The sequence below is a fragment of the Heteronotia binoei genome, chromosome 1, assembly GCF_032191835.1.
Source record: "Heteronotia binoei isolate CCM8104 ecotype False Entrance Well chromosome 1, APGP_CSIRO_Hbin_v1, whole genome shotgun sequence".
NCBI lineage: Eukaryota > Metazoa > Chordata > Lepidosauria > Squamata > Gekkonidae > Heteronotia > Heteronotia binoei.
Window position 1 is genome coordinate 250,275,463 of NC_083223.1, and position 23,677 is coordinate 250,299,139.

General features: G+C 46.1%; 1 protein-coding gene across 1 annotated transcript; it reads left to right on the forward strand.

Moving 5' to 3' along the window:
• The first annotated feature begins 83 nt into the window (after nt 1-83).
• On the forward strand, nt 84-22,959 carry BRMS1 (BRMS1 transcriptional repressor and anoikis regulator). The gene is made up of 11 exons (XM_060252142.1): nt 84-248; nt 2,734-2,919; nt 4,362-4,452; nt 6,743-6,870; nt 7,144-7,223; nt 12,253-12,349; nt 14,547-14,639; nt 14,893-14,957; nt 15,872-15,911; nt 19,453-19,591; nt 22,460-22,959. Exons 1-11 carry the CDS (start codon nt 113-115, stop codon nt 22,575-22,577), a joined length of 1,173 nt encoding a protein of 390 aa, XP_060108125.1. The 5' UTR covers nt 84-112; the 3' UTR covers nt 22,578-22,959.
• Nucleotides 22,960-23,677: the final 718 nt, after the last annotated feature.

Here is a 23,677-nt window from a genome sequence, read left to right on the forward strand (position 1 = left end):
GATTTCCTCCTCTGATTGGCTGATTGTGGTGGGCGGGGCCAAGGGAAACTACTTCCGGCTGCTAAAGAGCTCTCTAGCGGGGTTTGCGCCCTCCTCAGCCCCTCCCCCAGGTATGAAGGGTCTAGACTCTTTTCCTATCACCCCCCCTTTGGTGGGTAAGGATAGTCCCGCCCTTTCCAGTCTTTTGCGTTTTCCTATTTGGAGGGAAAGCCGTGGGTCAGACCATTGCAATATAAAGGGAAGGGAAGGTGTGTGTATAGTTGGTTCTTCCCTGTGAAGCCCAAGGCTGTATGAGCGATGTAGATGGAAAAAGAGTTTCTCTTCTTTCCTTTCCTTTCCTGGGTCCAGTAGCAAGTTTCCCCGTAGAAGTCCCCAGGGAGGTGGCTGAGTCCATTATAATCTGAGGGAGGGGCGTGTAATAAGTTCTTGTCCTATGTTGTTTCTTGTGCTCGATGGCGCTTTCCAAGCAAACAGAGGAACGAGATTTTATGCGTCTGTTTGCTTAACTATACCTTTTTACTGCAGAAGGATACATACGGGATTGCGGGGAGCGCAATGGCAGTGGGGAGGCTATAGGCTTCCTGGGTCCAAATAGCCTGGCCACTGAGAGGAAGTGGATGCGGATCCATGGTCTGATCCAGCAAGGCTTTTCTCGGTTTCTTTCGGTGAACCCCAGCCCAGTTTCCACACTTCCCAATTCACCTGATTGGCAAGAATGCAACAGGTGCAGCTCCCCCTTTCCTTGAAAGGCAGAACCTTGCTTTTCTGCCATAATGCCCTGCCCATCAAGCAGGAAGAAAAACTGGAGGTTTTCCCAGAGTGGTAGGCCAAAAGACCTGTTCCCCACTCCCAGCTATTTGGGTGGCACTGTAGGATGTAGAGATCAGATGTCAGCCTCCAGGTGGGACATGGGCACCCCCTGGAATTACAGGTTATCCACAGACTACAGAGATCAGTTCCCCTGGAGAAAGTGGATGCTTTGGAGGGTGGACTCTGGCATTATACAACATCTATTCCCCAGGTTTCACCCGCACATCTCCAGGACCTTTCCAACCTGGATCTGGTAACCCTCCCCTCCCATCCCCGCCAGTGGTCAAGGGGGACATGGCAACGCTAAATGGAAGGAGGAATAGCCAGGCTCCAGAGTAGTCATCTATAAACTGAGCTCTGCCTGCTTAAAATTCTGACAGTTTTCCTCAGACAGACAACCTAAAGGTCTTCTAGGCAAGCACAGGGATTTTCCCAGTGTGACCTTAACTTAAGCAGCTGGGATGGCAGGAAAATCAACTTATATTAAGGAACTGGCATGTGGTGAAAGAACGGCCATGGCCAAGATCCAAATCCTCCATCTGCCCTCGCTTCTTTTTAATGTTAAAGTACACTTTTGCAGCAGTGGATTGGCCCTTGGCCATTATTTCTCTCTGCTTAGCAGCTAATTTCTGTACTTCTTCCTTGCCATCTCTTAGGGATAGTTAGTTGCTGAGCAGAGAGAAATGGTGGAGGGAGAGAGGCAGCTCCTTCTTTTTGGAATTCTGAATGGGAAGCCAACTTAGTCTTAAGTGGCAAAATAACACAGGACTCCAGCGGCACAACATAAACGACCTTAAAGACTTACTCTTTATTGTAACATAAATACTTGTGACTCCGAGTTGACTTCAGTAGCTGCTGCACTGAAGTGCTTTTGATGAAGTGAGCTCTGACTCATGACATTCTGTTAGTTTCTAAAGTGCCACTGGACTCCTGTTTTACTATGCCTCTTTGTGTGTTTGCTTTTCAACTTTCCCTGGAGAAGCCTGGGCCCCAGTTTAAACACAGTATTAAGAGGCAAGAATAATGTAATTGAGGCATTGCATAGAGGCAGCATCAGTGGGCCATCAACTGTTGTGTTAGCCCACCAGAGATCCATAGGCTTTGTGGGGATTGAAGTGGATTGCTAACCTTGCACACATAGCTGTTGTGCATAGTGGTGCTGTTTAAGTAGGAAGCTTGCACATGCAATGTTCTTATTGCTCACCAACATAATTTTTAAATCAAGCCTGGGCAGGCAGAGCAGAGCTTTCAAGTGAGGCTGCCATTTGTGCTGTGAGTGTAATGCCCAGCCAGTCTCTTAATCACCATCTTGAATCAGAGAGATGGATGTTGTTTGGCTTCGTGCTGCATCTGTCCTCATTTGCCCTCCAGACACTTAATGAGACCTGTGTGTGCTTAAAAATGAAATCCCAAATTCTGGTTTGAGAAGAGCTGTCTGCATAAATTTCTAAATTAAGGATATTTGCAGGTAGGTTTATGTTGGATAATGGTGCTAGAAGCGGATGAGGTGGGTAGGCCTTTGCAGGTGCTGAAGGCTCATGTTTGACAACTGAAAATATTATTTTGAAGATAACTTAGCAGGCTTTTTTGTGATAGGAACTCCTTCGCATATTGGGCCACACTTTCCTGATGTAGCCAATCCTCCAAGAGCTTACAGGGCTCTTAGTACGGGGCCTACTGTAAGCTCCAGGAGGATTGGCTACATCAGGGGTGTGTGGCCTAATATGCAAATGAGTTCCTGCTACAAAAAAAGCCCTGCCAGGTATTGATGACTACACCTTTGGAAACCGTAAGGACTAGAGACTTTTAAAAAGTGCTGAATGCTGTGGACAGGGCCCATGTGTGCACTTTGTCCTAGCCACTTGTAGACCGTGTTGTAAGCATAATTGTCCAATGCTGTTCACCCCCCACTTTCCGTCACAGGTTTGCTGTTTTCTTTCCTCCTTTTCTTCACTTTGAGCTCCCTGCCTCCGTGGTGCACGATGCCTGTCCAGCCCCTGCCCAAGGAGATGGAGGCAGAGGGAGATTCAGCAGCTGACATGAATGGTGAAGAAGAGAGCGAGGACGAGCACAGTGGCAGCCAGTCGGAGTCAGAAGAAGAGAGTTCAGGTATATGGCAGGGCAAATGCAGCCTCACACTGATTCCTTGGAAGCCAAGGGCAAGGTGGTAGCTTAGTGGGAGAATACCTGCTTTGGGTTCAGAAGATCCCAGATTTAGTCCTAGGGTACTGTTGGAAGCTGCAGAATGCAGCCTTACTGAAACTAAGTACTTCTGAAGGAAGGACACCCCCACTCTACCCTGCATAGTGATCTGAGCACCATATGTAAGGCAGGCAGAGTAACAAATATTCGGTGCCACTGATGCTATTCCCCTCCTGTTGTCATACCTTAAGCGGCCCCGTGGTGCAGAGTGGTAAAGCAGGAGTACTGCAGAACTGTGGTCTGATCTCTTCTCACGACCTGAGTTTGATTCTGGTGGAAGCTGGATTCAGGTAGCCGTCCCAAGGTTGACTCAGCCTTCCATCCTTCCGAGGTCGGTAAAATGAGTACCCAGCTTGCTGGGGGGAAAGTGTAAAAGACTGGGGAAGGCAATGGCAAACCACCCCATAAAAAGTCTGCCATGAAAACATTGTGAAAGCCACATCACCCCAGAGTCATAAACGACTGGTGCTTGCACAGGGAACCTTTCCTGTCATATCTAAATGTCCATTTGTACAGTCTCTAAGTTGGCTTTTGATAGTGCTGCCTGTTCCGTTGAGCCCTTCCCCTGGCCATGACCATGCAACGTCTTTTTCCCAGCCTTTGTCTGTGGACACTTTGTTTTAAACTTTGGAGCAGTTGTAATGTTCCATAAGACTTTGGCAACGGAACCCAAGATTCATTTCAGTCAATGAAGTTCTTATGACCAGTACCTACCTACCAAAACTTCAGAAGTCTTTGGCCTGTGTCTTTTGGGGGTTTTCACTTTTGTTGAGCTTAAACAAAACTGCCAGTTTTCTGCAAAACAGACTTCTTTCATATTTTGATTCTGATGTTACTTTTCAAGTGGTGAGGTTTTTTGCAACGTTGTTCTTGGCAATATAAGCTTGGTTGCTCTGTTTCAGCCCACTTGATTTTTAACAGAAGGAAAGAAAGGAATGTTGATCCTGTGAACTTTGGGGGGAGTATTTGTGAAATTCCTGCATTGTGCAGGGGGCTGAACTAGATGACCCTGGGGTCATGATTCTATGAATTCTGTGATTCTATGAATATTTGCCCTGCCTGAGAGCACTTTTCAGACATCCCTTGTTGAGTTCACTTAAGAATGCTTCATTAACTGTCTGTCATATTTCATAAGCTGGGACTGGCAAAATGGTATTCGTGATTTTCTTTCTTCATTTTGCCCAAGCAGTAATTATCAAAGTGAGCCAACTGTGTTGATGGCTGCCTCTTTCTTGCCTTCACTGTTCTTCTTGCTTTAAGAAATTCTTCTGTAGCAAGTGTGGCTGAATTCTCTTGCACCACAAGCTCAGGGGTGGGAGAATGACAGTTGTCATCTGTTCTCTCTGTAGAGATGGATGAAGAGGACTGTGAGAGACGTCGGTCGGAGTGTGTGGATGAGATGATGCACTTGGAGAAGGAATTCTCTGAAATCAAGGAAAAGTGAGTGGCCATCTTTCTCAAGCCTTTATGATTTAACTACTCACGAGGGTCAAACTACTCACAATCCTGGAGTTTTTAAACTGGAAATCTTGAGGCTTCTTTTCACCTTACAGAAAGCCTGATCAGGTCTACAGCAGTGAGTAAGGAGAGTTTCCCCATATTTATTTATTAAAATATTTATACCAGGGGTGTCAAACTCATTTGTCATGAGGGCTGGATCTGACATAAATGAGACCTCGAGGGGCTGGGCCATGTCAGGTTGGGTGAGCCATGTTGGGTCAGGCCATGTGTGTACCTATTTAAGATTAGGTAGCAAAGATAAAAATTTTATAAAAAACACAGACAAACACAAATATTTTTTTAAAAAAACTTTAAACATGCTTAAAATGTTAGCACTCATTTGTCTTAAGGATGCTTTCTTTGTATTTTTCCCAAGAGATCCAGGGAACTGGGCAAAGGAAGCTCTGGTTCTTTCCTTCCTTCCCCAGGAGACTGGGGGGAGGAGCCACAGCAAATGGAGAAAATAGAGATTTTGTTCTAGCTCCTGAGCAATTGAGCAAGCCTGGCAAAGCAAGCTGTTATGCAGAAGGAAGCAAGATATAGGGAGAAGAAAGCAGATGACAGCCAGATGCTCGAGAGCCTGATTCGACCCCTGAACTGCATGTTTGACACCCCTGATTTGTACCATGACTTTCTCTTGTGACTTACAGTTCCAAATGAAAAAGCAGACTATAAAAAACCCCAATTATAATCAGTGGTCTTGTGCTTTTTTAAAAATTTGGCGATCTGCAGTGTGAAAACAAGATGCCATCTTCAAGGATTCTATAGGTGCAAAACAAATCCATACTGCAGGCTCAGAGCATTCAAGGGAACAAATGTGCCAATGTAAAAGAGATGGCTGTTTCTAAAAGTTACTCAAGACACGAGTCTTCACTATAACTTGTTACCAAACCCTCCTGAATTACTCATTCTTCCCTGTAAATCTTCACCCCACTCTGGTCATCGCAGCCCAGCTTGGGAGGAGATCAATGCAAATGGATGGGAAGGGACTAATTTAAAGGGGAGAATTCATAGACAGGGAAAGGGGTTAGGTCATGGCCACCAGTTTCCCCCTGGAAGGTCTCCTCACACATTTGCATTTTGATGAAGACCTGAGGTTGGGAGTCTTCATTTTTCCTTATCATTCCTTTTTTAATTTGCTACCATTCCTGTTTTAATTTGCTACCAATTATTAGAGATGTTCAATTGATTACTTATCTGCTTAAGCCAGCAAGAGGCAACACAAACAAGGAGGTCTCAATGATGCTACCAGCCATGCTCAGACTCTAATTTAGGCAACTTTCAGAATGGATTAGACAGAGAGTGGATCTATCAAGAAAGGTTGGCCAGCAGCCAGGCAAGCAAAGATACCATCACATATCTCTTCTTGGCTTCATTCAGAGTTGCCCCGTCTGTTCTCCTCCCTCATGTTCTGAACTGGTTGTTCTTCTTACGTGAGTTGTTTTTTTCGGTTGTTGTGAGTCCTTTAAAGGGCATGGACCCATAAATTCACTGAACAGTTTGGAATTTAAGTCTGTATAATGGATACTCCCTGTACAAAGGCAATATACCACAAGGGGAGGGGGCTATCGCTCAGAGGGCATCTGCTTGGCATTCAGAAAGTCCCAGGTTCAGTCCCTGGCACCACCCATTGAAAGGTCAAGGCACAAGGTAATGTGAAAGATCTCTGCTTGATACCCTGGAGAACTACTGCCAGTCTGAGTAGTCAATACTGATTTCCATGGACCCGTGGTCTCATTCAGTGGAAGGCAGATTCATGAGCTGGAGGTGAACTACAAGTGATAGCTGTCAGCACCATGACCGGTGCTTAAGTCAGTCTCTCTGTCTGTCTGTCTCTCTCTCTCACTCACACTCACACAGAGGGATCTAGCTGCCCCTTGTGGAGCACTAAATCCTGGATTAGCTGGACCATTGGTTTGATCCCAGGAGGGCAGTTCTAACAAAGAATTAGATGGATTTTGGGGGGATTATTGCTTCTGTACATGATAGTTAGAAATGAGGCCTGCATGGTCAAAGACAGTATATCTCAGAACACAAAATGATGGGTACAGACCACAGGGTGTTCCGTTATGTACTGCTTATGAGCTGCCTAGTGGCATGTAGCAGACCAGAAAAGATAATTTCCCCTGCAGGTGTGGGAATTACACTTCCCACCCCACCCCCCCAACACACACACCTTGGAATCCATTCTATAAGACATCTGGGTTAACATGCCTCTGCTCTTCTGCAGGCTTTTCAAGGAGCGCCTGAATCAAGTGAAGATGAAACTAGAGGATGTGATGCTTGGGAAAGCAGCGGAGTATCTGGACCCTCTGGGAGTCCTACAGAACCACATGCAGATCCGGATTGAAGTGGCTGGTGAGCAGGATCCTTGCTAGCAATGGGGAAGGCAGTGGAGAGCAGGGCTCTAGACTGTGGCCTCTGAGAACAGGGGCAGTGATTAATTTCTGAAAAGAGAGAAGCCGGTGACGTCACATAGCAGTGATGGAAATGCGTACGTTCAACCTGTGCATGGAGGAACTCATCCTTTCCCATGGTTAGGACATGACTTCAGCAAAAGGTTTCAGGGCTAGCTGCAGCTCATGTTAGGCCAAAGTGTCAGTCTGACTCTGACCGTTTTTGTTTTCATAGGGATCTACAGAAACCTCTGCCTGGAGGTGATTCACCACAAACATCGGTGTGAACTTCAGGGAGCACAGCAGCATCTGGAGGTGGGGCTCCTCGTTTCTCATCCCTTTTTAAAACCCTTCTTGGGTACTGTGAAGCAAAGTTTTTTACTTCTTTGAGGGGTTGGAGTTTCCAAATAAAAGCAGGGAGGCAACACCCTTTCCCCAACTGGCAATAGCTGTAGCTGGAAAGAAATTAAAAAGGGAATGGTATCCTGGGACCTTCTTTAGGTTGCCAAACAATGGGCTGATTTTCATGTTTCTCAGAACTTGTTCCTGAAGTTCCCCCAAAAGGAAAAACCCCATGCTGAGAAACCAGTTGCTGGGGGTGGGGTGTTTTTGAACTCTGTGCCTTTGCTGATGGTTGTTCCAGGGTATCTCTTTGGTCACGGTAGGAAACAGGATGCTGGAGCAGACTGTCTAGTCTCCTGCTTCAGGAGGGCTCTTCCCCCTCCCCCCAATCAAACATATGGGAAGCACAGAAGTTTTCAGTAGAAAGCCTTTACCAGGCTGCACCATCTTCTTAAGGCAGCAACTCAAAGTGCTCTTTGCAGAATAATTAGGTTGCTTCTATCCAATAGCCAGTGGTCTGAGGACACCCAGTTTGCAGCCACAGAGTCTCCTGCTTACAGAACCTGCAGCTAGGCAGAGGCTCATTATGAGAAAGCACAGTTGATTTTCTCGAAAGCAAATATTGCAGAGGAGGATGACATGTAATCTTTCATGTTTCTGTCATGGAATATGGAAAGTGGGTTTTAAGTTGCACGTCCAGAGGAGCACCCCCCAACCTGACAGATGCCTCCATAGCATAGGCGTTGGGAAAGGAGGCAGCAGTTGCCATGGTGATGCAGAGTGTTGCTGTTTGCTTAACCAGGCTGAGCTGTGGGAAGTATGGCCGCCATATTGGAGGGACCCAGCTGGATTGCAAACTCCCCCGTGCACAGGGGCATGCCCAGTCAGCCCTGGCCTGTTAAAAACCAGCTTTGGCCAGAGGAAGTGCAGAGGGCTCGTCTTGGGAGGGAGGCAGGAGGAGGCAGCAAACCAGTGTTTCTCCCTTCCCATTTAGAGGCTTCATCAAGGGAGGAGATGTGAGCCCAAAGGAGAGTGCAAGAGCCACCAGGCTGGTATGTGTTCATGTGAACCCGTGGGATGCAGTCAGTCAACTTGGCAAACAGTCTTTGATGTGATTCTAGTTTCGTCACATATTAAAGACCAAAAAATTAAAAATTAAAGATCAACAAGATTTCCAGGATATAAGTTTCTAAGAGTCAAAGCTCCGGTATCTGATGAAGGGAAGTTGTACTCTTAGAAGTTTATTTCCTGGAAATCTTGCTAGTTTTTCAGATGCTACTGGACTTGAATATTGCTCTTTTATGACAACACCGACCCGAAACGGTCTTTGGCATATAACACATTAGAAGGATCTCCTCATGTAGAAGCCCGAGCAATGCTTTTTGCTGACCAACGTCTTTGCCAGTTAACTCTAGGACGGCAGCGGAAAAGTCCTCAGATCTTCAGCAGGCTGAAAGCCATAGGGTTGTTTTTTTTTTTTTTTTGAGGGGGGGGGATCTTCTAATTTTAAGACCAGATTCAAGTCTGGTAGTACTTTAAAGACCAACAAGATTCTCCAGGTATAAGCTTTTCAGAGTCAAGGTTCCTTTTGTCAGCTACGAGAAGGAACTGAGCACATATTGTAATCTGCTCTATTAGAGCAGAAGCTACCTTTGATCAGTGTGTGATTTAAGGGAAGCTTCTCGCTTTCTTTATCACAGGGGGGTTTTGCAAAAGCAGCTGCTGTAAACTTTCACAAGCAGGATGTCCAGCTAAAGTAAACTCTGGCGCCTTACCATCCCTGGTGGAGGCCGCAACAGGCTGGGCATTGGAGTACCCAAGGCTTTTGATCCTGGATGACTTCAATGTGCATGCCGATGACACGACCTCCAGTCAGGCGATGGATCTAGTGTCATCCATGGCAATGCTAGGACTCTCCCAAATTGTTACAACACCCACTCACCAGGCGGGGCACATGTTAGACTTGGTATTCGCGGAGGGAGTTTTAGTGGACGATATTACTACTGAAGCAGTGCCATGGTCGGGCCACTATGCCCTTAAGGCTCGTGTGGATGTCCCACCCCAAGCAATTTCTTTGCAGATAAGTTTGCGTCGTTCCGCCGTGACCTCCCCGTCACATTGGAGACAGTATGCAAACCCGAGGCTCCGTGCCTGTCTTCGGATCGTGTTCTGGACTGTTTCAATGTTCTCAGCCTGGAGGAAGTTGACAGGATCCTCTTGTCTGCATGCCCTGCAACTTGTGATCTGGACCCTTGCCCCTCCTGTCTTATTAAAGCTTGCCAAAGGGAGCTCAGATATCCTGTATGGGATATCATGAATAGATCCCTGACAGAAGGGCATTTTCCAGCACCTCTTAAAGAGGCGGTGGTCTGCCCTCTCCTGAAAAAATCAACGCTAGATCCGGCTGAATTGGCATACTATTGGCCGGTCTCGAATTTACCCTTTTTGGGTAAACTCATTGAGAGGGCAGTGGCGTTGCAGTTACAGAGTTTTCTGGAGGATGCTTCCGTTCTCGATCCCCATCAGTCCGGCTTTCGCCCGGGTCACGGGACGGAGACAGTGCTGGTTGCTCCGGTGGATGACCTTCAGCGGCATCTGGACCGAGGCGGCTCAGTGGTACTAATGTTGTTAGACCTATCGGCAGCATTCGATACGGTTGACCATCGGTTGCTGACTTGCCGTCTCGCCGACGCCGGGATTCAGGGGCTGGCCTTACAATTGCTTTCCTCTTTCCTCGATGGTCGGGGACAAAGGGTGGCAATTGGGGGTGAACTGTCCTGGAGGCACACGCTTGATTGCGGGGTGCCTCAGGGGGCGGTGCTTTCCACGATGTTGTTCAACATCTACATGCGCCCCCTTGCTCAGATTGCCCGGAGGTATGGGTTGGGTTGTCACCAATATGCTGATGACACCCAGCTCTATCTACTCATGGATGGATGGCCTGACTGTGTCCCAGAAAATTTGGACCTGGCGTTACAAGCCGTGGCTAGATGGCTCAGGCTGAGTGGATTGAAACTAAACCCAGCGAAGACAGAGGTCCTTTGCTTGGGTCAACGTGGTCCGGGAAGGGAAATTCCCCTACCAGCATTTGACAGTGTGCCACTGACAATGGCACACAGGGTCAAGAGCTTGGGGGTACTATTGGAGCCTGCCCTGACAATGGAGGCCCAAATAGCAGCTACTGCTAAGTCTGCATTCTTTCATCTTAGGCAGGCAAGGCAGCTGGCCTTTTTCCTGGAACACGATGATCTGGCAACAGTGATCCATGCAATGGTCACCTCAAGGTTGGACTACTATAATGCCCTCTACATGGGGTTGCCCCTGTTCCGAACCCAGAAGTTGCAGCTAGTTCAGAATGCTGCCGCCCAGCTGTTATTAGGGCTCCCCAGGTGGGAGCACAGTCAGCCGGGGCTCCGGGGACTGCACTGGCTGCCAATAATATACCGGGTTTGGTACAAGGTGCTGGTTATTACCTTTAAAGCCCTATATGGCCTAGGACCTGCCTACCTTAGGGACCATCTCTCCCCACATGTTCCCCAGAGAGTGCTTACATCTGGTTCTCAAAATCTACTAACAATCCCCGGACCGAAGGAGGCCCATCTGAAGTCAACCAGGGACAGGGCCTTTTCGATTACAGCCCCTTGCTGGTGGAACCAGCCACCGGAAGAGGTGAGGGCCCTGCAGGACCATGGGCAGTTCCGCAGGGCCTGTAAGACAGTCCTCTTCGGTTGGCATATAACTGACTGGTACCTGAAAAACCCCAAAGGAAGGTTGTAGGATAGCACATTGTTAGATCATTTTCTTGTTTTAACTGCTGCAAACTATTTAATGTATTTTAATATTCATCTTATTGTTAGAATTTTATGGTGTGAGCTGCCCTGAGCCGCCTCGGTGGGGAGGGCGGGATATAAATCGAATAAAATGAAATAGAATAAAATGAAATGATTGCACAGAGAGCTGGATTTTTTGCAAGCTTGATGGAAACTCTGGTGTCAGCATTCTGTAGGCATTTTCTGACAGGGATCCAGATGGGCAGAGAGCCCGTGTTGCAGAGTAGTTGGAATGTTGGGCTAGGGAGATCCTGGGCTCAAATCTGCATTTGGCCATGAAGCTTACTTGAGTTAATTTTTCAGCTAACCTGTCTCATAGGGCTGTTAGTTCCAAATGGAAGAGGGGAGAGAAGAAAGGTGGGATAAAAATGCAAGTTGCACAAAAATGTGTGAGCTGGAGGCTAAAAATCTGTGAGCTAGCTCATGCTAACTCAGCTTAGAGGGAATGCTGATTATAACCCCTGTAGTATCAAATTTAGGAACATGTGTTAAAGGAAAATAGATGCAGATTTGTGCTCTGGTGCAAAAGATCTCTGGTTGCATCAGAGACAAAGAAGTTCCCTCGAAGCTGAAGAGTCTTGTGAGCAAAAATTCTACTTTGTGAGCTACTGGTGTTAAAGTTGTGAGCTACTGGCATTGCCGTTGTGAGCTACAATATAAATTAGTGTCCTTCCTGAACTAAGACAAAAATTTGTGAGCTGGAGGCTAAAAATCTGTGAGCTAGCTCATGCTAACTCAGCTTAGAGGGAACACTGGTTATAACCCCTCATGGAGAAGACAGGTTAGCATGGTTGCCAACAGTCCTGGAGGAAAATATCCTGTCCTTTTAGTAAAGGTGATGTTATTTATCAGGTGGTATTATTTTTCCTCCATGCTGTAAAAAAAAACTTCAGCTGCCCATTTTTATACATTAAGCCTCTTAAAGAGACAGATTTTTTTTCTTGAGGCCCCTTGATAACTGTACTAACAGTTAGTTGAGTCTGATTCTAACATTAATTGGAACTCACACATCCCCTGGAAGACAGAATGCCTAAGTAGAGGAAGTGGTGGACAGTCCTTGCTTTAATATAGCCAGAAATGAGTTTTGGATGTTGAACATGGCATTGAATCAGTAGAAGCCACAAAGAGGGGTAGAAACAGGAATGACAGACTGTGCTTTGTTCCCCACCCAGAGCGAAAAGCTGTTGCTGTATGACACCCTTCAGGAGCGCCTGTTGGAACGGATCCAGCGCTTGGAAGATGACAGGAACAGCGTGGGCCTCACCTCAGGTCAGTAAGAGTGCCCTTTTTATTCATGCTAACACACACAATCCCCTGTGGTTGCTGTTGCCCTTGTAAATCCTGGGCTGCCTTTTGACCCCCCCCCCCCCCGCAATCTCTTGGCTCTGGGATTCAGAGGTGCTAATTCTATGAATCCCAGAGCCAGGAGGCAATATCGAGAGAGGTCTCGGCTTCTGTGCCCTGTTGATGGCCCTCCAGAGGACCTGGTTGGCTGCTGTATAAGACAGGATGCTGAACTAGGTGGATGATTGATCCAGTGGTAAGGAGATTCTTATGTTCTTATTGTCCCCCCATTCAGACCAATTTGGACTAAAAGTAAGAAGAACTATTCCTTGTTTCTCAGGAGAGGCAGCTAGGAAATCAGATGTTCTTTATCAATAGACAGCATCTTTCCAAAGGAGTCACTCAAGTGTATCTACTGAACTGTCACAACTTCCCTCAAAGAATCTTGGGAATTAAATTGGGATGCTCAATTGTACATATCAAATTTGCTTTCTGTCAGTGTTGTGTGATATAGTGCTTGGAGTGGGACTGGGGAGACATTGGTTCAAATTCCTGCTCAGCAATGGAGGAAGGAAAGGATGGGATAAAATAATGTGATTATTAAATTTAACCAATAGGAAGGGCAACTATTAAAAAAGTAGGATCCAGTGACCTTTTTAAGTGCTGGGAAGGTTACAACTGAACACAATACTCTATGGCAGGGGTGGCCAACGGTAGCTCTCCAGATGTTTTGCCTACAACTCCCATCAGCCCCAGCCAGCATGGCCAATGACTGCGGCTGATGGGAGTTGTAGGCAAAAAACATCTGGAGAGCTACCGTTGGCCACCCCTGCTCTATGGTGAGGACAATACTTTAGGTGAGACCTAGACCTATGAAGAAAGGTTGAAGGAGCTGGGTATGTTTAACCTGGAGAGGAGATAACTGAGAGGTGATATAATCACCATCTTCAAGCACTTGAAGGGCTGTCATGTTGAGGATGGTGCAGAATTGTTTTCTGTTACCCCAGAAGGTTGGACCAGAGCCAGTGAATTGAAATTAAATCAAAAGAGTTTTCAACTAAACATCAGGAAGAACTTCCTGACCTGACAGTTAGAGCAGTTCCTCAGTGGAGCAGGCTTCCTTGTGAGGTGATGGACTCTCCTTCTTTGGAGGTTTTTAAGCAGAGGCTAGATGGCCATCTGACAGCAATGCTGATTCTGTGAGTTAGGCAGATCATGAGAAGGGAAGGAAGGGCTGCATCGGTGCTTAGTTCTCAAGGCCCTTTCTTACATGTCCAGAGAAATGCTGACTGCCTCTTTGGGGTCAGTCAGCAATTTTTCTCCAGGCCAGTTTGGCAAGGGATACTGGAGGCTTTTTTTTTTTGCTATCTTCTGGACATGGAGCAGGGGTCAGTGGGAATGTATTTGTATGGGGAAAGTATTTGTGAATCTCCTGCATTGTGCAGGGTGTTGGGCTAGATGACCCTGAAGGCCCCTTCCAGCTCTATGATTTTATGATTTTAACCTGATGGGCACCAAAGTTCTCATATGGTGGTTAAGTATTCATTTACAGTGGGAGGAGGTGGCAGATAATGGTTTAGTAAAATCAGGACATTACTCAGCTGTGTAATTCCTTGCAACCCTCAGCTGATTCGTCTACATAGAGGCTGGTGGAAGATTCCACATCTCTTTAAAGTTTTGTTTTAAATATCTTCATAGCGCACTCTGTGTTGTTCTGTGCAGAAAGCCACCAGGTGTGGGAGGCTTTTTTAAATACATTCACACAGTAAACACAGGAATAATCATTTTCCATTCAACCTTGACTCTATTTTATCAGCCAAAAAAGCCAAGAAATCTGCATACCAGATAATACAAAGGTATTATTCATAGTGAATTACCTCATTTAAAAAAATGTTCACAGCTCAGTTGCAACTTTTCTCTTGTGCTGCAACTGTGTAATTAAAATGTTCAATTAAAAGTTAACAAAAGAATCCTGGGAATTGTTATTTCATATGGGTAACAAGGATTCTCTATTGGAGATTCAAAGCTTCCCTTACAAAAGTCCAGTTAACAGAATTCCCAGGCAGATAGGAATAACTGTTCAAATTCTGGAGCTCTTAGTCCCTTTTGATGGTGTCTCCTGCTCTTCTCTTCTCCCCCCCCCCCACCATTAATGCTTTCTTCTCTGATTTTTTTCTTGTAGAATGGTGGGATGACAAACTTCGGCCAAAGCACAGTGCGAAGGAATGGGACCCTCTCCGGCCTGGCAAGAGGAAGAAGCCACCATTGGTATCAGATATCCTTTTGTACCTCCAGTCCCAAAGATGGTTTTTGAGTTGAGAGCAGTCGTTGACGGTTGCTGTTCCTGATCAGGTGGGGCAGAGGGCTCGGGCAACTTCCGTGTTTGTTTGGAAGAGGGAATTTCAGCATGAGAGAAGCTGCGCTGGCCAGAAGACTGACCACAGTTTGGGATGTGGGGGGAATGCAGTTGTTGTTTTCATGGCAACATGTGCAGTAGCAGTAGCACATCCTTAACCCACCTTTCCAACGCCCCTACATTGTCTACATGTTGCGTGATATTGACATCATGGAGGACTGGACAGCCATCAAAAAGGTGAGCTGGAAAAGGTGGGACCTCTGTAGCACTGGGGGGGTAGGACTTTGAACTTCTCTCAGTGGAGGGAGGCCCTCTGATCTACATTCTTTTCTTTCCAAGGGAGACTACTATGTTATGAAATGCAGCATGGGGCAGGGTCAGTGCTCAGTGGTAGAACATCCAGTTTTGTGTATGGAAGCCCCCAGGTTCAGTGCTTGGATTCTCCAGTAAAAAAGTATCAGGTGGTAGGTCCTGCAAAAGACCTCTGCTCGAAACCCTGGAGAGCCGCTGCCAATCAGAGTAGACAATACTGATCATGGTAGACTAGTGGTCTGATTGAATAGAAAGCAGCTGCATGTGTGTTCTTGTGTGTGGTTGGGAAATTGCCTGGAAAAATCCAGGCCAGCTGTGTTTAATTCTGAAAGGGGAGACTTCCTAGACTGGTAAGGATTCATTAAAGGAAACTTTATAGTGCAGTTCAAGGAGCAGATCCCCTTGTGGAGTTTGAAAAGCCTCTTTTTAAAAATGATTATAATATATAACGCAACGGTAAGGATTCTGGTATATATAACATAATAACAACAAGGATATGAGTTGTTTGTTTCAGGCATAACTCTGTAATTATGATGTACTTCCATGTGGGATTGGCTTGAGTTGTTATCTACATATTGCAAATCAGGATTCCTGTTGGGAGAGACCCAGCGCCCCCTAGTGAATTTGGGGCTGAGACGGGATTCAGATGGGGGATTCCCAGTTTCTTAGCTACCCTTTGATGCTCTGATCTTAATATATTCCATCCCCAGTGCTAGCAGAAGGGGACTGAAGTCTGGGTTTCCTCGCCCTTCCTCTTGATCTGACTCAGAGTGGGTCTCTGCCTTGGAGCAGAGAACCGTAGCCAAGGGTCTTCTCACTGCCTCGTTCTTCCTTCTCAGGCTAAATCCGCAGTGTCCCCTCCGAAGAGGAAGATAGAAGGCAAGTGCTTTGTTCTTTGGGTGCGAGGAGCATTGGTGCATAGGGGGAATGTATGGTAGTCTTTCTTTTCCTGCAGTCCATGCAGCAGTGTGTCTGGAAGAATATGTTGCTAACCAAAACAGTGATCCAGTTGCAGCCATCCTTTCCCGGGTCCCCAGGGCTGGTATGTGCTCAGAGTGGTTTATCTTTGCATCAAATGCAGTGTTCCTTAAGGTCTTGGATTTCATTTTTTTTAACTGCAAGCTTCAAGTCCTGGTTACAAAGGTGAACTTGGGAAAGTGTCTGTTGAGTTCTGAGATGCCCAGGGGTGGGTGGGAAGTTGCTTTGTAGCCCTATGTAGCTTTTCATCCTATGTACCCCAGATCTTCCTTTCGCCCTTTGCTCTTGCCACTCCCCTCTTCACAAAAAGTGCCCAGTTATTTAGAATCATAGAATCACAGAGTTGGAAGGGGCCATACAGGCCATCTTGTCCAATCCCCTGCTCAGTGAAGGCTCAGCCTAAAGCATCCCTGACAAGTGTCCATCCAGCCGCTGATTAAAGACTGCCAGTGAGTGAGGGAGCTGATTCCACTGCTGAACAAAAAAGTTTACTGTAAAAAAAGTTTTTCCTAATATTAATATAATTTTGAACATAACAGTTTGTGGAAACTAAGTAAATTTATGCACAAGAAAGCAAGGCTAAGGTCCTTAATTTTCCGTGGTATGCAGAAGGTGGGGAGGGTATACACAGCACACACCAACTTAAGCACCATGCTACCTAAAAGCCATCCTTTCCTCTCTTCCCCGGCCCCAGCCCCAGTTCTGAATTGCAAATTATTTCTGGAATCCATTAGCCAGGTAGATGGATTCCTGGAGTAATGGATTCCAAAGAATTGTATGTTTGTCTTGGCAGAAACAAAAAAGGGGGTCTGGTGTCATGTAGAAGACTATTGTGGCAGACATTTTCATGGAATAGATGCAGGAAGCGCTGACGCCAGATATAAGCAGTGTTATCCTCAGCTGACATATGTGGGCAAACAGAGAAAGAATCGTAAACAGTGGGCAAGAGGTCCTGCCTGTCTTGTTTTTATGCAGTGTTCAAATGTATACAAGACAGAACAGCATCCCCATTCATGACACAATTGGCGATCACGCTCTTGCTTTGCTAGGTTAATTTCAAACAGGTAATAGAAAAGAACAAGTTCAACAAACAGGATCATGCTTGCCAATACATTCTCATTCAGCAATTCTGCGCAACTAACATTTATCAGCAAGGTTGCTTTTGTTCATTCAGGACTTGGTGCTATTAGTCATGAGTCTGCAGATAGAAGAGCAAACTTCTTCTGTAACATGTAGTGCCTTAAACCACTGTGGCCTTTCTCTGAGAAAGGCCACAGTTTACGCATGGGTTACTTACATTGAGGTTGGACTACTGCCATGCACTTTTTATGGGGCAACCTTTGAAGACCATCCATAGATTTCATATGGTTCAAAACTTAAATTGGCTACAGGTTTTGCATTTCAATTTAAATCAGAGTTTTGCTTCTCGATTTAAATCAGAGTTTAAGCTTTTAAAAACCTCACACTGTGTCAAACAAGTAGGGGCCATCTTACTCCCACCTTCTGCAGAGGGCCTACTCTATGTGTCCTTACTGTCTGTGGCAATTTTTGAAGTCTGAGTGCAAAGTGAGAACCAGAGACAGGGTCTTCCAGGTACCACTGGACTCAAACTTTGTTCTACTGCTTCAGACTAACATGGATACCCCACCTGAATCTATCTTTTCTGTTGTGGCACTCAGACATCAAAAATTGCTCCCTACAGCAGTTTGCCTAATGGAGAACCAATTTGGTGTAGTGGTTAAGAACACACTCTAATCTGGGAGAACCAGGTTTGATTCCCCAGTCCTCCCGATGCAGCCAGCAGGGTGACCTTGAGCAAGCCACAGTTCTCTCAGAGCTGTTCTCTCAAGAGCAGTTTCTGTCAGAGCTTTCTCAGCCCCACCTGCCTCACAGGGGGAGGGGAGGGGAAGGGAAAGGAGATTGTAAGCTACTCTGAGATTCCAAGTGAAGGGAATGTTATAAATTCAATCTCTTCTTCTTTAAATTACAATTTTCTTTCTTTTTTTTTTAGCACCAGGTTGAAATGTTTGCTTCCCTAGCTTTAAAAAAAAAGGCATCATCTTACATAATTTTTAATAGACTCTTCTGGCTCCTGTGATTCCTGGCATGATGCTGCTTCTGTGCTTTTTACAGTGCTGGATGCTTCTTTTATGAACTTGATTTATTCATAGACTTGATTTATTTGGGGGTTGCTAATTTTAAGCTGTTCTTGCACTGGCTTGTCAGTGCCGATCTCTTTATATGCTGTTTTAATCAAATACCTTTGTATGCTGCCTTCTGTGTGTTTCAGGAGAAGTTCAAGACTACTTGTTTTAAATGACTTCTGTAATCAGCCCATTTGTTCCTCAACAAAGTGGGCTCTAGTCCCTGAAAGTTTCCATCCCCATGAATCTGTTGGCTGTTAATTGCAGAAGGGTAGCTGTGTTAGACCATTGCAGCAAGGTTAAACAGGTGTCCAAGTGGCACCTTAACAAATAACAAAATTGATTGCAGTGTGGACTGTCTTGAGTCAAGACTCACTTCAACAGATGCAATAAAAGCTTATGCTGGACTAGATGCTGTTAGTCTTCAAGGTGCTGCTGGACTCATGTTTAATTTTCTGGAGATTTGAAAGTTTCCGGGTTAAAATGGATAAAAGGAAGTACTTCTTCATCCAAAGGGTGATTAACACATGGAATTCACTGCCACAGGAGGTGGTGGCAGCTACAAGCATAGCCAGCTTCAAGAGGGGATTGGATAAAAATATGGAGCAGAGGTCTGTCAGTGGCTATTAGCCACAGGGTATATATGGAACTCTCTGTCTGGGGCAGTGATGCTCTGTATTCTTGGTGCTTGGGGGGAGCAACAGTGGGAGGGCTTCTAGTATCTTGGCCCCACTGATGGACCTCCTGATAGCACCTGAGCTTTTTGGCTACTGTGTGACAAAGTGTTGGACTGCATGGGTCATTGGCCTGATCCAGCATGGCTGCTCTTATGTTCTTAGATGCCACAAGTCTCCTTGTTGTGTTCACACTGACAACTGGCACTTCCCACTAGATAAAGCCTCCTTGTGACATCCAAATGCTTCACATCTGTAATGAGAGGAAGTACATCAGCTCTCCCCTAAACGCACAGAATCAAGCTTATCAGTCAGTCAATTTTATTTGCATTAGCACATACTGCCATAGCATCCAACAACCAGATTCAACGATAAAACAAAAGGAACAAGGAGAAAAAGGAAATAGAATACCTCGTGCCTTAATACAATAAGATACACTAAAACCCAATTTTAAAAAGCTTATCTTGCTTGTCATATTCAGGCAGCAGACGGCCTGTCGCATCCTCTCCTGTTCTTTCCTTCCCACTGCACCCGGTCCCCCATGCCTTAGCAACTACAGCTGCCTTCTCCTCCCACCATCTTAGCAGCTTCAATTTCTGCTTTTCCTCTCCTTCCCTTCCCCAGGCTCGGTGAAGGCGGAGAAGCTGCCATCCCCAGCCCTGTTCTCGGCTCACTGTGAAGACGGCCACCTCCACTACGAAGGCGAGGTCTACGTCAAAGGGCAGAGCATCTCCTTGCAGGTTGGGGAGGAGGCACCCGTCCAGTGAGTGCCCACGAAGGGGAGTTGCTGGCAAGGAAAGGGGAGGCTGGGCTAAATCAGCCACAAAGCCCCACTGGGTCTGAAGCTCCCTCCCCACGGAAAGAGAACTCCAAAGGGGTAGCCCTGTTAACCTGCTGAGTCCAGTAGCACTCCAGACTAACAAGTACTTATTCCAGCATAAGCTTTCAGAGCTCATTTCATGAGATGCAATGGAGTGTACATTCCATAGCAGCTATATTCCTAATTAAAATGACAACAAAAACCAGGGAGGGGGATGTTACAAGGAGAGGACAGTAATAAACAATTAAAAGATAATCAGCTTCCTGAGGGTAAGTGAGGACCCTGTCCAGCTGTTGGTTGGTAAGCAGAGCTGACTGACACAAAACCTAGTTACGGAAAGCACAGTGTGAGAAATGCTAAGTAGATTCAATAGTGGCAATACAGGGACCGTAAAAAGATGCTGTGGAGAATAGAAACTGGCAAAGGACACGTTTGCTGGGGCTGCTGTGCAGATCCCATTACTTTCAAAATGAGGCTGGCACAGGTACCAAAGTGAATGGAGCCAGCCCTGGCCAGATGCATCAATGTTTTAGAAAGTATATAGGCTTGTACTGCTCCGTTCATCCTTGACTGAGCCTTGAACTTGTGTCATAAGAAAATAAGGTGACCCTGATGGATAAGACCAGTGGTCCATCTAGTCCAGCTTCCTGTCTCACACAGAGACCAATCAGTTCCTCTGGAGGGCCAACAACAGGGCACAGAGGCTGTGGCCTTCCCCTGATGTTGCCTCCTGGCACTGGGATTCAGAGGCTGACTACCTCTGAATGTGGAGTTTCCCCTTTTCACAATGGCTTGTAGCCAGATAGCCTTATCCTCTGTGAATCTATCTCCTTTTATAGCTGTCCATGCCTGCAGCTTGTGCCCTTTTGTACTAGCAGGCCACTGGTGTACACACAGAGACAGGGAGTTACTGGGTGGCATCTTTTACATAAATACATGAAACTCTTTCATATCACCTTCTGCCATATCTCTTAACTGGAGATACCAGGAATTGAACCTGCGACTTAGTAGATGCTCTGCCACTGAGCCACAGCTCTTTTAATTCTGACTGAGATGAAATTTGAGGCAGGGGGATTGTGGGATAAAGTCTTCTCCTCCCTTCATGGGAATGGACCTAATGTTCCAGAATTGAAACGAAGTGTTGGTCTGGTTAAGATGTGGAAGAAGACTCCTGGCAGCTAAAAATCCACCTACATCTTGAGGTCCTTGTTCCAAATCATTGAGAGAAAGAGACAGGGAGGAAAGAGCAGGGGAAGGGGCAGTTCTCTCAGTGCCAAAAGAGCCCAGGCCTGGAGCAAATGAGCAGAAAGTGTGATTGGGCCTATGCCCAAATCTGCTCTGACACAGCAGGGCTTTTATTCCAGAGCTGGAGGAGTAAGACAGAGAGAAAGCTAGGCAATAAATTCTTGAATACAGAATTAATGTTTATTATGCTTACACCAAGGAAATCCAAAAGCCCCTCGTTGCATTCCACTTGTATACACTCATGCACAGGTTCACCTCCAAACATACTTGGGACTGATAACAATTTGAGTTGGAGAATCCCAACAAGTGGTAAAGGCAATTCTACTCTTCCCTTGCCTTTTGCTGGTTTTATACCCCTTTAGATCTCAGGCCCCGCATAGTTTTTACACTGTCTTCCTTCTTTCTAGGGATGGGGTGGAGATCAGCCAGATCCAGTTGAGTGGTGCCGCAGCTTTCTGTTTGGGTCAGCCTGGTGAAAACTTCTCCTTCCCCTTTTATTGGAAGGATGGGATGGGCTGATTCTGGAGGCTTGGCAGGTCCTGATGCACTGCTACCAAATAGCCAAGCCGCCACTGTAGAAGGGCTGATGTCGGGGGGAGGCTGTCGCTCACAGTGTCCCTTCGAGTTTCCCACAGACTGAAAAAAAAAATCATCTGCTTTTGTAGCTTGCAGACAGTGGAACAGACTCTTCTGCTTGTTGCAGCTTGTCTCACACTGACTTCAAGTGCATGCCATCACACCCAGCCACGTTCACCCACATACTTACGCCTTCAACCTAGCATTCCACAGAACACAGATCAATTACACTAGGCACAAGCTAACGTTGCATAATTAAATCAACCATGGATAATTTCAAAGACACAAGTTCAATAAGCCATCTATTCAAAACTTCTAGTTTCTAACTGTTCCCTTCCCTAGTGGGCTGTCAGTTCTGTGCATTCCTTATCTGGCCATCAATGTATACGGCGCTTCATAGCGTGAGCCTGAAAGACAGAGGTGTACAAAGTAAAATTTGCCTGGTTGGGGGGTAGTAAGGCAGATGCAAGCTTGACAAGCCTTAGGACTGAGAAATGGAGTGGCAGTGAACAATGCTCCCTCTAAAGTGGTTTGTTGTACTGACTACTGCTCTTGACTCTGATCGATATTTTTGTGGTGATGATGTTTTGAAGTGATTCATTTTAATGTTATTTTAATGTTGTAAGCTGCCCTGAGCCCGCCTGCAGGATAGGGCGGGGTTTAAATTGAGAAATTAAATTAAATTGAAATTAAACTGTGGAGTCTTGTGAGCAAAAATTCTACTTTGTGAGTTACTGGCATTAAAGTTGGGAGTGAGCTATTTGGCTACTGCATAAATTAATTTCCTCTGGGGTCATCTTTCCTGAACGAAGACAAAAATGTGTGAGCTGGAGATTTCAAAACTGTGAGCTAACTCAGTTTAAAGGAAACACTGGTGATAAGCAAAGGGGTCACAGAAGCAGTGAAGAATTTGAAGAGAACAGGTTGAGGTTTGATTTAGTCTAAGATCTTTGTTGTTCACCTCTGCTGCCCCTTGTCACTCTCCCCTAGGGCCGTGATCACAGCCATCAGCACAGGAGAAGTCTGGCTCCGCAGGGAAGACGGCAGCAAAACCAAAATCTATGTGTCCCAGCTCCAGAAGGGTAAATACTCAGTGCACAAAGCCTAACACCCAGTCGGGCCATGGACTCGTGCTTGTCCCATTTTTTTCTCCTGGAACTGGCAAGGCATCTCAGAGGAGACCAAAGGATCCTGAAGCAGCAATACACTCCTCCCTGAGCTGTCCAAGCTGGAAAGAAAGGAGAAACTCTTGAGCCCATAATGCACTGCAGTTACCAGCTTCAAGGCGTCGATGGATTGAGGCCCTGGTGTGGAATTCCCCCCAGCTGTTTCTGCTGCAGTTTTTACTCTGCTTGCCAAGTGTGCTCTTTCTCTGCTTGGGAAAGGTGTGTGTGTGCGTGCGTGCACATGTGTGTGTGTGTATGTGGCAGCAGTCCCTCTTTCTGAAGAGACTTTCAAATAAAGCACCAAAGTGAGATTCTTCTATTCTCCTCCCTAGCCCTTTGCTTTTCATGCAGATCTTACTGTTTCTGTGTGGCTCAGTGGTACAGCATCAGCTTGGCATGCAAAAGTGTCCCAGGTTCAATCCCTGCCATCTCCAGTTGAAAGGATGGGCTAGTAGGTGGTATGAAAGGATCTCTACTGGAGACCCTGAGTTGTTGCCAGTCTGAACAGACTATACTGATTTTGATGGACCAATGGTCTGGTTCAGTGTAAAGCAGCTGCACATGTTCATATGTGTTATGGGATGCCCTGACCTGGATAGCCCAGGCAAGCCCGGTCTCATCAGATCTCATCAGCTAAGCTGAATATCATCCTGGCCCCTAGTAGGGATCAGTCACCAGAGAATGCCATGACTTCCAGGTGCAGACACTCTCACACACACACACATATTTTTTTAAAAATACCAAAAATGTGTATTATAGGATGGGACGTGCCACCTTGGAGAGGGGGAAAAGAGGCTGCCAGACATGCAGATCACAGACCCTTTACTGATTTGTTACCAGTTCTGCTGAATAATCCATGTAAATGTTCCCAGACCTTTTCCTCTCCCATGGGCTTCCCCCAGAAAGACTCCAATGGTTATGCTAGTGGTGTTTTGTTTAGCTTTGATTATATTGAACCAGAGTGAGTATGTTGTATGTACAGAGTGCCTTCATTAACAGATGCCATGTTTGCAGAACCTCTCATGAATATAGACTCAGGTGG

Excerpts from the sequence above, each read along its gene's own strand:
- BRMS1 (XM_060252142.1), top strand. The coding sequence starts at position 113 with ATGAAGGGTCTAGACTCTTTTCCTATCACCCCCCCTTTGGTGGGTAAG. Across the intron at positions 7,224-12,252 it reads GAGCACAGCAGCATCTGGAG|AGCGAAAAGCTGTTGCTGTA; the intron begins GTGGGGCTCCTC and ends TTCCCCACCCAG. Across the intron at positions 15,912-19,452 it reads TCCGAAGAGGAAGATAGAAG|GCTCGGTGAAGGCGGAGAAG; the intron begins GCAAGTGCTTTG and ends TCCCTTCCCCAG.